Below are 18,154 nucleotides of genomic sequence, written 5' to 3' on the forward strand. Positions count from 1 at the left end.
TTAATCCTTTGCAATCAGTGACTGCCTGAAGTCTGGAATCTATATACGTCACCAAATGTTGCATTTCCTTGCTTCAGATTCGCTGCTAGGCCTTTACTGTGGTCACATTTAATTGCTTATTATTGGGTTTGTATTTAATGACATGCTCGGTTCAGACAGATACGCACGAATTACTTCACCATTGAAGGATATGTAACTGTTTTGCCTTGGTTTGCTTTCCATTTCCACTGTGAAGTTCAGTGTGATCAGTTTTACAGCTATAGCTGAATCTGAACAGAGTGTAGCCATGTCATTATCATCAATAAACACCAGTGACTCAGTTCCACTACCAAATGCCACATTTGACCCTTTGAATCTACTCCAGATCTTTTATTTGCTTAATTTATAATAGAATGGTGCAGAAAACCAGGCCTCACCTGGCTGTGTAACTGCTTGTTAGTCCATTGTCCAATTATTAGTATTTTTTGAGCCTCTTGAAATGAAATACTAATTAAATACTTCTGTTAAACCACTTGAATGAAATCTGAAAGTCTGCACATCTTGATCGTTTGATTTCCAACAAACCAAAATTTACACAATTAAGTCTTTGTCCAAAAACCAAGAACCTAACTGTATGTAAGTCCTGCTTTGAACTGACATTATGTACCTGATGTATATGGCATCCTGGCTCATGCTTCATTTCATATTTCATGCTGTGTTATCAGATGTGTCACTTGTAGAAACACTGGACACCATTTGCCCTGAATATCTGACCATCTCACATCTGTGCTTTACTTCAAAGGCCATAAATGAACATTAGTTTAAGCAGTATTAATGAAGACACTTTTTAAACAGTAGAGAACACAAAAGAACAAACATTAAAAAACAAACAAAACAAAGCACATTTGCATGTATGCAGGGAAACATATCTGCATGAGCAGATTTTAGGAGTACTAGGGATTTGACAGATGGCTAGCTTTACTGAGGAAAAATGCAGGCCTGTGGCTCCATTGAGATTTTTCTGATTCATGCCAGTGCATTTGTTTTAATGAGAAGGGAACCGTGTTCCCTATTATAATTATTATTATTTTGATTTTCAAGAGTTTGATCCTTTATTGATGAACGCTCTATATTTTTTTCTTATGTCCCTCTGGAAATAAGTCCTCCTTTGTCATGGTTTAAGAAACTGTAAATATTCTCAAATGTCTTTTTTTTCTTCTAATCTTGCAGTGTGAGGCAGTCAGCCCAGAGACAAATGCATTTTTGAGCTGATGGGGGCAGATTATAGTATATTAAAGACAATCCTAGGTGGCAAACTGAGATGATACAGGGCAAGACTCCACAGGGCAGCTCCAATTTTAACAGCAGCTCAATAACAACAGTATAGTATTGGTTTAGGTGAATAAGTTACACTGTGTTGATCTGAACCTTCCTAAACCTCTGCTTGGTAATAATTGGTAAAGGTCAATAGGTTACTGTATGAGCTTCTCTCTTCAAAGTTTCTTTAGGGCTTGTGGAACCTAAAAATCCGTAAGGAGAGGATGAAGCCAACATGGATTTAAGCCATTGCGATGCAAACTGGGCTCCAACATGGAATGCTTCCTTTACTCAAACCCTCTGTCTCAGCAGTCTCTCTCAATCCACAGTCCTCCCTCTTCTTGCCCTCTTGCTTGACCTCTCTCTAGTCACTGTGGCAAATCTTGGATGACACGGGCCTGCAGGGAGAGAAGTCTGGAACAAAAGGAAGGTGGGGGGGGGGGGGGGGGGGGGGGGGGGGAATTGTACATCCTGGAAAAACTTTCCTCAAAGTCTGCAGGCGCAGTGACATTCCCCAGAGGACGGTGTTCTCTTCCTGGGCTCCCTGGAGGTGTTTGGAAAGAAGGTGTGACTGCTATATGTGCCCTGGTTTAGAGAGGTAGGCAATGAGCGCTACCACTACCCCTACATACACACCGGTGCCTATAGTGATGGAGAGGGCAGCTAAGAACAAAGCCCTTCGGGAGGCGATGTTGGCCAGCGGGAAGTCACCTTTGTTCACTGCCTTAGTGGTCTGTAAAAGAGAAAACAAAGAAGAAGAAGAAGAAAGTCAGAAGCCTGATAACATTTGCAACGACTTCAAGAGAAATGGTGAGCCACTGAAAAATATGTTGTTTATTGTTTCTATTGCAATGTAAAACCTCAAGTTATGGAAATGGAGAGACCAACTGACTGACTAAATACACGAACTGAATAAAAAATGCACTGCAGGACTAAGAAATCGCAATCAGTGTGAAAATGTGAAGGACAGGAGGTTATGGTCACCTCAGCTGCTGTCACTGAATGACAAAAATCGTATGGGGGGAAACAAGATTCACAATTTATCACTGAACTAAAAAAATAATAATTCTTTTCATATTTATATATCACACAGTTAATCCATGCTTTCATGTCACAGAGTTTAAAGCTGGTTCTTTGTGTGCCCACACTGCTTTTTCCCCCTCCAAAGAGTGACTCCCACTGACATGACCCATTTACAACAGGCACATATAGATCCTCTTCACGAGCCCCTGTTAGTGTAACTAGAAAAAGCAGCCGTTAAACCGCAGTAAATACTAGTTTTTGTTTTCAATCAAATAAGAATCCTATATATCCTTATATTTTGTCCTCTGACATAAATTTATTTTTCAAGCAATCTGCTTTAATAACAAAAACCACTCTGAGAGCACAAACCTCCACCAAGGCTTCTCATTGTCTGGGCAGCATTTGCTTTCAAGAAAATGGCATTGAGATCTTTATGCATTCATTTTGCTTTATTTGTTCTTTTTATACATTCTTGTTGTGCAATAAAAAGTAATTTCAGGCTTTTCGTTTTTCTCTGTTGAAACCCATTTTAATATACTTGATATGTTTTTCAGTACAATTATGTTTTACTTTACTTACTAAACTTAATTTTAAATGTTTAGTGATAAATGTCAAGCGAAAAAGTTTCTATTGATCTTTTATTTGATAGTTTTGTTTTCCAAATAAAATCATAGTTGTTCACGAGCATGTATTCAAATTGTTATGTATTTAAACACTTAGCCTTTTACTGTAATGTATATAACAACATCAAAATAAAATATTAATAATATTATAATAAATATAATATTTATTCACTATTTTCCCATACGTTGTCAATACAAACAACGGCAGTGATAAACATATTTTTAAATACCTACAGCATTACTATCACTTTGACTTTCAGATCAACCTATTAACATTAAAGGAAAGGTCAAATGGGGAATGATATTTTATATTGTTAGACTATACTGTACTTTCAATACTAAGAATCATAGTTTATAGGTGAAGTTATAAGGCTTTTGTCAGTTTTTAAATCCGTTAATCATTAAGCTGACCTTTAAGACCTTGTAGGATGGAAGCCAAGTTTTAATGAACTGTTAACATCACCCAACTCTACACACATACAAAGTTTTATCAGAAGTAATTCAAAACTCTTTGAGCTTTTCTGTGTTTACAGACATGAATGATGACACGCATGCAGGTACTGCAGCCTTTTTTTCTAAGTATATATACTGACAAAAAGGAAAATATATATTTGTATGTATACATTTACAGTATAATCATGTATATATGATTTGCCATTTGACTAAATTTGATTTATATATTTAATCTGTCTAATTTGTGTTTCCAGGAAACTACTGACTTTGTGTTTTACAGTGCAAACACTGAAGCGATTATGTTGCATGATTCAGCGTAATGAATAGAAGTGTATTAGAAGAGTCTATGGTAAAAGCAGAAACTAAATTAACACTGTGAGATTAACAATGGGCAGTACTTACACTCTCAGAAATAACAATTATTTGATACGTAATAACTTCAGAAATAAACAGACTGAAACTTGGTTATGTTTTGAAGTGGTCCATTTCCTCATTAGTCACTGTAGATGTATATTAAACATGTTGGTTGTATTTAAACACATCTAAATGTAATTATGTAGGCTAGAAATTCATCCTAATTTTGTGGTGATTGTAATGTGAAGTCTGGGCTCCAAAACACTGAGCTGAAAAAGATTATAAAGCAGGAAGCTGCAGAGTTGTGCAGTGTTTGGATGTAGTATTTGGAATCTACATCAAAACATACATTTTTTTTTTAGCATTTATCATCACACTATAATGATTGTAATATATGTATGCATGTTTCCTATCTCCCACACATAGAGCGGGGGATTTGCTAGTTAATAATGGTAAATAGAGAATCTCCTCTCTAAAGCAGGAGCAGGTATAAACACTTTTTGCAGCTGTGCTATGTAACCTTTAGCTATCTTCTTGTTCAAAGGGATTTCCTCGCCAGAAGGGAAAGGAAGGGAAAATAGACTATTTTGATTTCTCTTTTTCATTTAGTTCACTGAGTGGAGGTTATCCCTGAAGCAGAAATTACAGAGCATAAACTGTTATATTGGCGTTTTTCGGCCTTTGTATTGGCTTTTTAAGTTTCTTGTTTCATTTTTCTTCCACTAAATTAAAATAAATTCAGTTTTTTTATTACAATGCCTTCCTGTATTTACTACTTTTTTTTTTTTTTACAGCAGTTGCAAAGATTCAGCAGTCTCCAGTGTTCAACATGTTTATAAATTACAACCATAATTCAATGTGCCAACAATACAGTCAGATGGGTGTGAACCTGTGCTAACAGAATTTTGAAATGCACTGTGCGGATGCATGAAATAGCCTTCATTATTCTTGTATCCAATTTAATAATGATGTGTGGCATGTGAGTATGATGAAGTTGGCCTTAGGGTCACACTAGCTCACTCTGCCGCTTTCATTTTGGAGGTGAGCCACAGCACCAAGTACATGAGGTAACACTTCTTACTAAAAATCAAGGTTAACAGGGATTGCGTCTGCTACTCAGGTGCAGCTCTGTCAGTAGTCAGACAGTTTGCATCTGGCAGAGACAGGGAGTGGAACCCTAAACACAAAGTCTCCATTAAAAAAAAGAAAGAGCTATACTTGGTTTGACCTTCGACTTTGAAAGTCTTGCATGTGAGCTGCTTTTGTAGAATTGCTTTGCTCAACAAAAGGGAAAACTGAGAAGAATTCTGAAATCTTCTTCTCATTGAGAAGAGCGAGCTGGTTCAGGTATGCAGTCTCATGGCATCTTTCTTTATTTAAGTGTGGTCTTGTTGGATATCTGAGGGGAGAGAAGAAATACTGACTGGAGTAAGGAATACTTGCAGTTTACTTTTTTAACATAGTATAATTTGAGATAGTTCTCGAGGCTTTCTGAAGGCCTTTCAAAGTTGCTTTTCCTTAAAGATTGGCTGTTTGGTTTTTTTTTGTGCTAGTCATATAAATAGTAAAACAAAATCTGTCTTTGTAACATTAAGCCAGTATAATGTTTAAGTATTGCACTTAAAATTTTATATTTTATACAGTACTGTATAGCACTAATACTGTTTTTACCGCCTGTAACAAAAACACATAATTTATTCTAATTTCTTTATTTGAATCCACAAAAAAAAAAAAGAGCCAAAGATGACATAACACGGTATTTTTGCAGCAATAAAGTGATTCCCAAATAGCTGTTAGCTGAAAACGGATCTTGGCATCGAGTGCAGCATGTCCTTAAACAAAATGAGGGCAGTAGAGAAAATACAGAGTGGAAGATGCAATAAAAAGTGGCAAGACTATTTCCTAAATTATATTTGAAGGTGATGCTGACATTTTTTACTATTTACAAAGAAAAAAAATCCAGCAATGACGTTTGACGGGAGCCGAGAGATGCATCTGGCTCTTCAGTTGATCCATCTACTAGCGTCATTAGAAATGGTCTTACTGGGAGACCATGTGAAACATACAGTGGAACAGTATCAGTCATGGATTGGCCTCCCCAGAGCTCGGACCGCAACATTTTTGAAGCAGTGTGGGAACATCTTGACAGAACAGAAGAAAAGGCAGCACACATCTAAAAAGAGCTTTAAATGTCCTTCAAGAAGCCTGGAGAACTATTCCGAATCATCAGAATCAGACTTAGAATACTTTATTAATCCCTAAGAAAATTATTTGGTCACAGTTGCTCCAACACAATAAGAACAGTAACAGACTGAACTAAATTAAATAATACAATATATTACAAAGTGACAAATTTAAGAAATTGGCTCTAATATATGCAAACAGCTTAGTTCAGTCTTTCTTGAATAATAAAGGTGCTCATACTAATTATTGACATTCAAACTTATTAGAATTGTACAAACTCTGTCTTTGCCTTAAAAACTGTATTATGTTTGCACGTTTTAATAAATCGCTGCACCTACTTCCTGTTCTACCAGCAAAATATGAGGAAATATCAGAAGGCTCAACTCTTTTGCACATTACAGTACATTTTACAGAAACAGTGATAACAAAAAATGAGTCCAGTGTGCGATAAATCTAATGTAAAATATATATTGACATTTCTATCAGGAAGATTGTCTTGATGCTAGCTCTGTTTGGATTACCGCACATCCCTCTCTCCCGTTTCCCCACTTCAAACTCATCATTTTTTCCCGAGGTCATTTATTCGCTGTCAAACCAATCAGATTGTGCTTTCTCTCCCACTGCCAGGTGTTATTTCAGTGTGGAATTAATGCAATTCTCTTCAACCTTACTGGTGGGTTCTTCACATCCGTCCAGTTCTCATGTCATCCCTCCTCGTCCACCACCAGGGTCTAGACTCCATAAAATGACTAACCCGTTAAAATAATGACATCACAATGGGGTCTACTCACCAAAGGCTAATGGCATATTTCTTTTCCCTTTTGTGCATATTAAGTCAAATACATTATTTTAATTACTCTTTAAGTGTCTTGCTTTATCGCTCTCTCCTGACAAAAATATTGTATTATTCATAGTCTCTGCCAATTTGCACTACAGTCATGCAAACAGCGACAAAGCAGCTGAACCAGAATATGACCTCTAGTTACTCATGCCTTCCTCCATTTAGCTCAAAATTCTGGATCTCATTCTCTGCAGTTTCTCACCAGGGTAAAATAACTCCAGTGAAGCAGATGTAAGTGAATTTTGCATATTTATCTGGCTTTAGCCAATTATATTAGAACAGAAAGACAGGCATTGTTTATGTAGTCATTTCAATATATTGTTAAGAACATAAATGCAGACAGGATTAATAATCTGGTTTTTTTCTGCTTTTAAGGATGCATTGTTAATTGCCAAGAGCTCAGAGCTCAAGAGGATTTTTTGATGCTCACTGGACTGAAAACTTTGTGTTGGGGTTGTTTTTTAGGGTACGGAGACAATTACGAAGCATTTAAACAAAATCAGATGCCTAAAACTTTCAGTATGTTTCTGCGAGCGCCCACAGCAAGTGAAGAAGATGTTTCACTGCACATCACTGGAAAACCAATCACTTGTTTGAATTCCTGACTTTTGTGGATGTAACCCTGGCTCAGACACAACGCATCTGTCAGAACCTTCTGTAGTTTTGCAGAATGCACGCAGAGTGGCCATTAGGAAGGGTCTTGTATCACTTTGATTGTTTGAACTTAATAAAAAAACCCAGCACAGGGTATTTCCACTTTGCACTGTTTCTCTAAGGCTGAGCAGATTTTTGAAGACAAAGTTAATAGTCCAAGACAAAGACAGCTAGATTAGAGCCAACGAGAGAGGCTCTTTAGATAAATGCCTCGAAAGGTCAGGAAGAAAATCCAGACGAAATATGTGCATTCGAGGCAGCCTTCAGCTTCCACATCAATACAGTAATCACTGGAACAGAAGCACCATTATGAGGGGTTTATGGGAAATTAGGCTTTAATTTGCTTTCAAAATGACACAAAGCACATTCTCCCTCTGACAATATATTAGCACAACCCCACAGAGGTCTTTGGGGACACTAAAATAGTTCTGACTTGTTTTGAGATTCAGACTGAAGAGGGTCTTTTTTCTACAGAGGCTATTCAAAGGGCACTCACTCGAGGGTCAGCTTCTCTGGTGCATTTGTCAAATATGATACGCAATGTTTGTCAGTTAAAATGAAATCAAGGCATTTTGTGACAAACTGAAATAATGCTGTAATGTGGACTGAGAGTGACGAAAATATCGCAGCTTAACTTTTAACACTGTCAATCATTGTATTTTTCCTTGAATACCCTTGAGAGCAAAATGGTTAGAAGCATTTAAGGCTTTATCTCCACCACCTTGACAAAATGATTGAAATGTGGTGTCATAGAAAAAAGATAACATCTGAGACTCGGCTGCACGGAGACTCGGCACCCTTAACGGGTTTTTCTTCCAAACAAACAACACTCGACGCCCCGTTCTCTGTGTCTGTGTCTCCGCCTCCCTCGCACAGACAGGCACAAATAGAGAAACAGTTTCGCTATAACGAGCTCATTCATTTTCATTCTTTATTATGGCTCGTACGCCATACGATAACTTCAGGGGAGTCTTATTTGCAAGATCGTGAAATGGATTGTTGCTGCTCCTCAACTCTGCACTTTCCAGCGCAGATGTCTCAGAGCTAAGTGACAAATTCATCAGCATCTTCAAAACAAAACACTCACCCAATTAGCGGCAATAATTGAAACTCAATTCCGCTTCCCAATCAAATGCTCAAAGCTAATTTCCCTCAGATATTTATGGTATTCCAGTTATTATCAGCTGATGCGTGCGCTTGTGGGGCGAGGTTAACACTGAATCTCAAAATTGTGCACCACAAGTTACCATAAAGACATTATGCACAATAAAAGCTGTTGTCTTTGGCGAACAGCGTTACAGCAGCATATGAATGCATGTCTGTTTTTGTGTTAAGGTGTTTGCTGACGCCTTCACTCACTCGTCTCCTTGGGAAAGCAGCGGCGCTGTATTTGACTAGGCCTGACCTTCCAGTGGAACAAAAACACTATTGATCTGCCATCCACAGAGTCTATTACAGTCGCTAACGTGTTTGTTTTTAAATGTCCTTAGAGTAAGTGGTGAAGCTGATGTGCTATCATTTCTAAAATATAAATAAATAAATTTCTTTGCCCTTGTCACATCTACAGTGTTCTACAAAGACAGAAAGCTCTGCCAAAGCAATGAATTGAGAGGGGTGTGTATATGTGAAAGGAACCTGCGACAGAGGTAAATCCCTATCTTATAAAATTTATTTCCATCCCAGTTTGCATATTAGGTGTGTTTTAACAGTCGGGTACAGGAGTGGATAAGTCATTTTCCCAGGGGGCCACATGAGAACCTGGGACTGTTGTGGATGGTACGGCCTTCTACAACAGTCCCAGTTTCTCAAGCAGCCCCTTAAGACAATTAATTGCCCAGCCTCGGTCAGGTAGCTTGTTGTAGGTAGGCAATATTTATAAGCATGGCTTAGGGTTGCTTAAGCATTCTCTCTCAGTAGATCTATTGAAGCTTTCTGATTGAAGTAAAGGGCAAATCAATATAGTTTTCATATACAGAATTTTCTTGATTTTCCTGATTGGAAATTTCAAAAACGTAACTGATTTTGCTATGTGGTCCACAGCTCTTCCAAAACAGTGCCCTCAACATCAGCGAGCGAAACGCATGCTTTGTTGTATCTGAAAGCTCCATTTGTTTGATTTTTACCCCCAAACATCATTGTGACAGACAGATTACCTTAGGCAACAATAGGGATGGGTATTGATAAGATTTTCACGATTCCGATTCCATTTTCGATTCTGTTTAACGATTCGATTCTCTTATCGATTATTTTTTTTTTTAAAAAGGAGAACACTAAGGTCAATTAGCTTAGATCTTTGTTTTATATCTTCTCTTTGAACAAGATAGAAATTTAGGAGTAACAAACCCAACAGTGAGATCTTAACAGATCCAACCTACGGCTCTTCAATGGGGTGTCACAGGGTCCCCAGGAAAAAAAATTGTGAATGTAAAATAATAAAATAAATATTCTTCTGTAGCAATTACACAAGAATATCCAATAATGTCCCTGCCTACAATTAAACACATTCACTTACCGAAAATCGGGGGCATCTGCTGTGGCAAATGGGTGCAAACCTTTTACCACAAACTTAGTCACTGCTCGGTGACATTCGTCTATCCTGGCCTGAAAGGAGACGCTACCGGCAGACTGTAGCAAGAACTGCCAGCATCTGAGCCAGACTCTGTCTGTCTCTCTCATCATGGTCACCTAAATGCACAGTAATGGCAGGTTTTGTAATAAGGCAGATCGCGCTAACATAATATGCACTGTTAGTTGATTATTTACCTGCCGTATTAACGGGAGAGGACGTGCAAACGTTACCGCTGCTGCTGGGTTGAGATTCACGAGTCCGGAGCGGAATTAAAAACACGACATTCATTTAAGGTTATCGCGTGTTTTGTGAGCAAATGTTTTTGCATATTCGTAGTGTTTCCTCCCTTAAATGAAATATCTACTTTGCAAGTATTGCAAGCTGCCCTGTTGTCATCCGTTCTCGTAAAGTAGAACCAAACTTTTGAGCGTTTGAGCCGCCATGTTTCCTGCCAGATAAATGACGCTCCGCAACGTGGTGACGTCATTCGGGGCGACTGGAATCGATAAGGGAATCGTTTGAAAAAATGGCAAACGATTCCAAGGAATTGAAACAGTGGGAACCGGTTCTTAACAAGAACCGGTTTTCGATACCCATCCCTAGGCAACAATGCAACATCTGTTTATTGTTTTCTCTCATCAGTTCTGGACAGCACATTCTCATCCCAGGGCATCACTTACTGCTGTTCTGGCAAATGACGCAGGCAGAGATGCACACAGGGTGCGTGCCATGGAAATATTAGATTTGGAAAAATAGCTGTCTTATTTTTGAGATCTACAAAGTACTCATTTGGAGTGGCAGTGGAATAATCAGCCAGAAGAACATGGCTTTGAATTTAGGAACTTTGTTTTGCTCTTTGCTTTGCTTGCATCGCTGTTTGGTTAGGTTTGGAAATTGAAACAGGGTTCGCTTGAATGCTCGCAGGATTGGGATGTTGGTATCACTAAGGGTAGGATTCTGAGATTAACAAAGTCAGAATGATACTATTGATTGTGCGATGATTGCACAGCTTAGGAAGACCAGTTGCTAATCTTGCTATTTGCACCTATGTCTAAAACAAAAACACAGAAAATCAAAATTATCCTTTAATTATATTAGATAACATCCAATCCAAAAAGGAAATCTGACTCAGCTTCAGCTAGTTATGGTTTGTGTCAGCTTCTTTTAATGAGTCATATATTCCTCAGCCATAATATTTTTATGAAGTAAAAGCTGATAAAGATTCTGATTTTACCTACATGCTGAGTTGATATTGCCATTATTGGCCACCAGTGCAGTGCAAAATGCATCGGTAAGCATAATCAGACATGTGCTCTGCTAGCTCCTATAGAATCACCACTTTCAGGTTGGTCCTTCTGAATAACGGCATGAAACGAAGACCAGTGAAGTGGGTTATTGAACTATAAAATTAAGTGATCCCAAACTTCCTCCATATCTTTGAAATCCTGACAGCTCTTCAGGAAAGCACCTTCTAAAGGGGGGAGATTGGCAGAAAAATCATCCATCCCTAAACACAGCCATCACTTTCCCATAATTACCCAGGAAGAATCAAATTAGCTCCTGACAAGATAATTCACTGACGGGCTTAGACTACTTGCGCCCAAGATAAGGCAGCTAAATGCTTGAGCTTTTGATAAGAATTTGTGGTCAGACGCAGGGCAATTTAATGAAAAGCTTGTCTGTCTCTAGCACGTTTGTGTGTTTGTGTGTGCAGCGCGTGTGTTTACATGCATTTTCGGACATGCTGTGTGTGTGTGCATGCGCGTGTACGCTTGTGCTGATAGCCTTTTAATGTGTTGTCTTTATTATGCTGATGATTCACAGGACAGACTTGATTAGCGGCAAGACAAGAGGCACTCCCTGTGCTCTTTGGTTGACATAACATCATCAGAGTCATTTCAAAGAGAACTGAAAAGAGGGAGGAAGTCTGTCTGGAATCTATTAGATACCTATTATGTTGTGATTGCAGACGTTACTGAAAATAAAATATTGGTAAAGCTTCTTGCTTCAGATTACGTTGTTAAGGGTCATTTTTAGTATTTTTTATGCTGGACTGCAATAAAACACGATTAGTTTTTAGCGCATCAGCCCAAAGAATGCCAGTGTGTCTGCAAAATAATTACGCCTCATCTTTCCCAAGGGCTCACCATCTTTAATACATCAGCCCACCTTTAATTGGGTTCATCTTCAGTCCTCTTGAAAAGTCTACACGTTCACAGAGACCCTCTCTCATCTTATTATTTTGAATACAATCTTTCTTGGCATTTACAGATAGAACCTTGGAAGTGATTTATAGACTCTTCCTAAAGGAGGCTCTCAGCCTGTTTACAGAGCATCAAGCAGCCATTACAGATTGGCCTTGAGTTATTGATGCGTAGCTCAGTAAAAATTGGCCTTGCAGTAAGAGAGTCAGCTGTCAGTCCTTTTTTAAGAGCGAAGGCTCTTAATGTTTTGGTAATGAGTAAAGAAAAATAAAGATAGATGTGTGTGTTTGCATGTTTGTGTGTTCCCATCTCTACGAATTTATAGAAGCATGTGTATGAGTGATTGGGGGAGGGGGGGTGGGGGCATGCTAGACCTTGACAAACAGATGCTGCATCATTCATGTGTGACAGACCACAACTTTGAAAGGGTATGCATTGCATGCCTGTGGTAATATGTGTATGTGTGGCCTCACCCCTTGTGAGAAGTAAAATGCTGCAATCCCCAAAGGCCAGAAACAGCAGAGCATGGAGAATATGGCCAGGCCGAGATGATCTCGTGGAGGGACAACTATGAAGTTGTCTTCACTCTCGCTGTCGGTAGAACAGTCTGTCTGCACAGAAAACAGCAGTTAATGTTAAAACATGTAGCCATTTAACATTTCATGACGTATATGGGCAGACTGTATAGTTTCAGTGGCGATGTAGCAGTAAACAGGTGGTTTGAGAAAACACTGGAATTGATTCCTTTTGATTTTTGATGCAGACAGATGCATCAAAATGCAGACAAAGACTGATGCCACTGTTATGCTTTGCAAAATTTAAGGCTATTGACAACAATCAGTTAGTATACAGCCTGGAGAACTGTAGAGACTAACAGCTAATCTACCTGCACAAAAGCCCACAAGCACTTCATTAACTGAAAAGCTATATTTTTGTCACAACTCATAGCCAATGACAAGATGGGTTGTTATGCCAATTGTGACTTTGTTTACAATAGTAAAAATAAAAGTAAAAATAATTAACATGAAGTATGTGGAGTCAGAGGTATCAGTTGTGGCGTGGATGATTGAGATAAGCTAGGTTGGGGTTGTGCTGGTTCAGGAAATGACACAGAAGTCAGTTGAAGGAAGTGAGTCCTTATGCTGTGTGGTGAACCCTACACATGTTCCAATCACATTTTTCTGTTGTTGAAAGTGGAGTGGATCTTTTTGTTACTTAATTTTCTGAGGTAATTTTTTTCAACCCACAAGACAAAAATTTTTGTTGCTAAAAGTTTTCGCTGCATCTGAAAATTTTGAGTTAAGATCTCAAAATTTTGAAATGCAAAGAAAAAATTTAAAAAGCTAAAACAAAAACAAAAAACACTCCAAATGGAGAAAATAACTTAAATAAATTTCAAGCTACCAAGTTGGAATTTGTGTTGACTTGTGAATGAGAAAAAATGTTTGTTTACTTTTTTAGTGCCAGAATGAAGCTTCCATGGTAAGTAGGCAAGCTTTGATTCTATTTGACAGAACTCTGTTTTATGTGCTAACCAGTTTTTGGTTGAAGACTAAAGTTAAAACCTGACCAACTTAGGTTAGATATTAGCCATTTGTCTTTTGGTATCGGCATATATAATAGCCCAAAAATGAACATTTAAAAAGATAGCAACCAGCTGATCCATGCAGAGTCAGGCAAATGGTTAAATGAGTAACTAAATAACCAAACAAAACAGATATTAGCAATATCTGTTTATATTTTGTTTGTGAGAAAGAAAAAAACAATCAGTATCACCGTTTTAGATATTGGTATCACTCTTAAAACAGATTCAATATCCTCTAATCCTCAGTGAAAGCACAAGCATTATTAACCGTTGAACAGTTTCTAACTACTGAGATGGAAATTTCTCATAGCAAACTCATAGTGATACAAGTAATACAACTAATATCACCAAGACACCTCATCCTGTATATTTTTGGGCGCCTAAGTCCAACTGTGTGGAACTTCTGTAAATTTTCTGTCACTGGATGATGAAATTTGCCAACAAACATGCAGATAAAAACAGGATTTACTTTAAAATACATATGAGTAAGACTTCATTTATATGGTACAGCAGTCTTTGTACAGGTAGAATTGGTTTTCAAGTTGAGTGGGTGGGAAAAGAATCTCCACTTATTGAGAAAGAAAAAGGCATTTGTGTAATGGGAAACAAAACATACCAGCGCATGCAAGATCATTTGCTTCCACATAATGTCACAGCTCACATTTATAGACTTTTGGTGATGGCCCATTAGTTTCTCATTAGTTTTGAGATATGCAGATTCCTACATTTTGGCATCTAAACAACAGATGGCATGAAAAAAAATAGCTACGGTTGAAAGTACACCCCATTTCAGATGTGAAATAGTTATGAATCAAACACACCTCCTCCCTAAAGCTTTATGAAACTATTTCACGCTCCATGCAACATTCCTCACAAGAAACTGCAGCAAAAGAGAATAGATGCTCATACATCTGCATACAGTTTAGGATGATGCAAATTCAGAGTCCTGATCCAGAGCTGAAAAGATCAGTATGTGTTACAATTGTGAAGTCGGTACAGGACGTTCTGACTACGTCATCCTCTAGCATGCACGTACACAAACACGTTCCTCTTGCGGCTTTGTTGTTGGATTCTTTGACGAAGCCAAGACCAAGTACAGAGATTTATTTTCCAGGGATGAAAAGAAGTCTCAGATTGAGGCCACAGTTTCTATATGAGACATTAAGCTGCATCCTTCCCACATTATCCTGTTTGAAGGATGATCCAGCATGAGGGTGGAACATGGAAAATAAATGAAAAATACAATCAAGGCTAACAAATTGTGGGTGACTATTGTGTCAAATAAATAGAGTTCAATTTTGCTCAACATTTCAATAAGAGAGATGACGTCTGCACAGATGTTGGATGTCAGGCAAAAGGTCAGGAAAGGAAGGCAGAAATCGTTATGATATATGATCTGACCAGATAATAATAATTATTATTTTTTAAGATAGCTATAGTGACAATTTTATTCTTTTTTTATACAAGTTCTGGTTAAGGCAGGGGTGTCAAACTCCAGTCCCGGAGGGCCAGTGTCCTGAAACTTTTTAATGTGTCCCTGCTGCAGCACACCTGAATAAAATTAGTAGGTCATTAAGAAGACTCCACAGAACTTGACTGTATGCTGAGGTGGCAGTTCAGCCATTTGATTCATGTTACAGAAGCTCATGAGTGAATGAACATGGTGCAATAAAAGTACTTTTAGAAGTTACCACCTTTCTTATCACACACACGTTGATTCCAGATATTGTATATTCTATCGAGAACCAATCCTAGACCATGGCTGGCTTGATAGAAGAGTGTACAGTTTTTACTTAAAAATGCATTTCTGATGTTTATTTTTGTGTTTCAGATCAGTGAACAAGAGTGCAGAACAGTGACATTAGCATTATATTGAAAGTTACGCTTCTGTAAATATGTTAGAGTATTGGAAATACATTTGCTTTGAGGGCAAAACAGTTTTTAATTAATTTCAATAACACACCCTCCTTGTAACAATGTTGCCTGATTGATGATGAGGATTAGCTTGTGGGTGGTTGAGATGTATGGGGGCCCTGCCCACCGATGGAGGGGGAAATACTGGTTTAATCGTCTCCAAAAATAGACCCTTTGAATGCAACCGTATTAGAGAAAGTAATTGAGCCGCAGAAGAACATTTGTAATTTCTCTGTGCACTCAGACAATGCCACGCTGTGTGAAAAGCTTTGCCTACAAAGCTGTTAAAAGCTGCAAAAATGGGCCCCTGTCTAGGTGGTCAATATATTTTCATGCTCTTTATAATGACATGTGGACACCAGAAGGTTGCAACACATGAACATAATGAAGCTTAAAGAGTGCATAATGTCAGTCTGCTGTTGTGGCCTTAAGCAAGCACTATGGTGCAATCTCTGCAGAGCCAGCCCCGCTGTGTGCTGTGCCTTAGAGCTCCCTGACAATATCTGCACAGCCTTCTGGCTGTTTGGAGAATCAAAACACACATCATCCAGGGATTCTACTGGCTTAGATTACTGCGGGGAGAAAAGTTCAGGAAGCAGGGGAGGCAGGCAGGTGAAGATTTAGGTTGTCTGAAATCAGTGCAGACCTGCAGATAAGTCTGTGTTTAAGGAAGGAAGGAAGGAAGGAAGGTCATTAATCACAAACCTTCAAAGTAAAACAGGCCACTAACCCGTCTGGAAGACTGTCTCAGTTGTCAGTGAAATGACTTTATCTTTTACAGCATTTTTCTCAAAATTAATGATGGGTATGAAATCAAATCAAGAGCTGAATGACGTTACAGGTCGCAAACTTCTTTACAGAAAAACCCATCAACAAAAACTGTTGGATACTGTTTGTGACCACAATATTTGAACTTGGCCCTGCTTCCTGGCCCAACAAAAGCTTATTATTGTTATTAGAATATAATGGTTATTAGAACTGGAAAGTGAATGATGACAAAGGACAGCGTTAGCTAGAACAACACAGTGGATCACAGAATAGAATAGCCCTTTATTGTTATTGTACATGTACCATGAAATCATGGTTGATCCACTTCAACTGTGTAGGAATAAAATGTAAATAGCAAGGCAGCAGCAATAAATAACAAACTGGAGAAATATATAGAAATAGAAACATTTCATTATTTATCATCATTTATTTCACAATGATTGCTTCTCAAAACACACACACACACACACACACTGCTGCTTTAACCTCTCTGCTCTGTGTCTCTGTTAAGCTCAGCTAAGTTAAGTAGACACCTAGACCACAAGCGTTCCAGATGAATACACCACCACACACTTTTAGTTTGTAATAGGAGATGCTTAACTAAGAAAACCTTTATATTATTTATTATAGACATATTTATCTGGAAGATGCTGTAGATTATACCTTCAGTTTAAACAGCTTTGTAGTTTTTCGCCAAACTTTAAATGAGCAAATGCGCATGTGGGTTTGTTATGAATTGTTTCTCTCTCCAGTAGCAGAAAGGACTAATGACTTGTGTATGCAGATGATGCTATCTGTGCTCAGATATCTCCTACGAGGTGTAAATCCTGTCAACATGCGGTAACTGGCTGACAGTTAATGAACAGCTAACTGATGATTTCACCATTCTGCTGTGACTGCTTAAACAAAAGCTTGTGTAATTTGCACTACAGGAAATGTGCCCTCCGACCCGTAGAATTTAATGAAATGTTTTATTTATTGATTTATTTTCATCAGATCTGTTGTCATCTAAATGTCACAATTCCTGATGACAACAGCAAGATCATTTTTAATCTTTGCAAAAATCATAGGGAGGATTTTCACAAATTTGGGTACCGAAGCATTTTATTTTATTACACATTACATGTATTATTTCATAAAATAACCCATTGTGTGTGTGTCTACCCGATAGTTTAGTATGCACTTCTGCCATTATTTTGTGAACAAAATTAAATACATCCTTTTCCACTAATATACAAAACAGTGCAATAAAAGAAAATTAAAGTTATATCTTTAACTACTTTAAAAGCAAAAGCCAGTACTACAGGATGGTCTGAATGTAGAAAGAAACTACTTAACAGCCACAGGGCACTGAATTATTTACCTGCTTAAAATAAATAGATTACATTCAGAATATTTATATTTCGGGTGGTGAATATGAATTCAGGTGAAATGAAAAGAAATTGTGCAAGAAAACAAAGAACGTTAAAGCAACAAGCAGACGTCTGTAGCCACTAGCGATTCAGTACTAATCGACACAAAAAAGCACTACTGTTTACATTAACAACCGTATCGACACTAATGGCCTATTTCCATTAGTACCTACTCGGGTCACCTCGGCACAGCTCAAAATGGTTTTTAGGGATTTCCATTAGGTCATAGTACCTGGTACCAGGTTTTTTTTTTGTTTGTTTGTTTTTTTTAAAT

General features: G+C 38.0%; 1 protein-coding gene across 1 annotated transcript in view; it reads right to left on the minus strand.

Annotated features, from left to right (window-relative positions):
• Window positions 1–1,746: 1,746 nt before the first annotated feature.
• syndig1l (synapse differentiation inducing 1-like) overlaps window positions 1,747–18,154 on the minus strand; it is a 43,726-nt gene continuing 27,318 nt past the window's right edge. Inside the window, exons 3-4 of the mRNA XM_006793057.2 lie at window positions 12,675–12,812; window positions 1,747–2,029 (exon numbers count right to left, since the gene is read on the minus strand). Of these exons, the coding sequence (XP_006793120.2) occupies window positions 1,871–2,029; window positions 12,675–12,812 (297 nt within the window). The 3' untranslated portion in view covers window positions 1,747–1,870. The remainder of the gene's footprint in view (window positions 2,030–12,674; window positions 12,813–18,154) is intronic.

Source organism: Neolamprologus brichardi, chromosome 15 (assembly GCF_056152115.1).
Source record: "Neolamprologus brichardi isolate AB-2024 chromosome 15, ASM5615211v1, whole genome shotgun sequence".
In the NCBI taxonomy this organism is placed as follows: Eukaryota; Metazoa; Chordata; class Actinopteri; order Cichliformes; family Cichlidae; genus Neolamprologus; species Neolamprologus brichardi.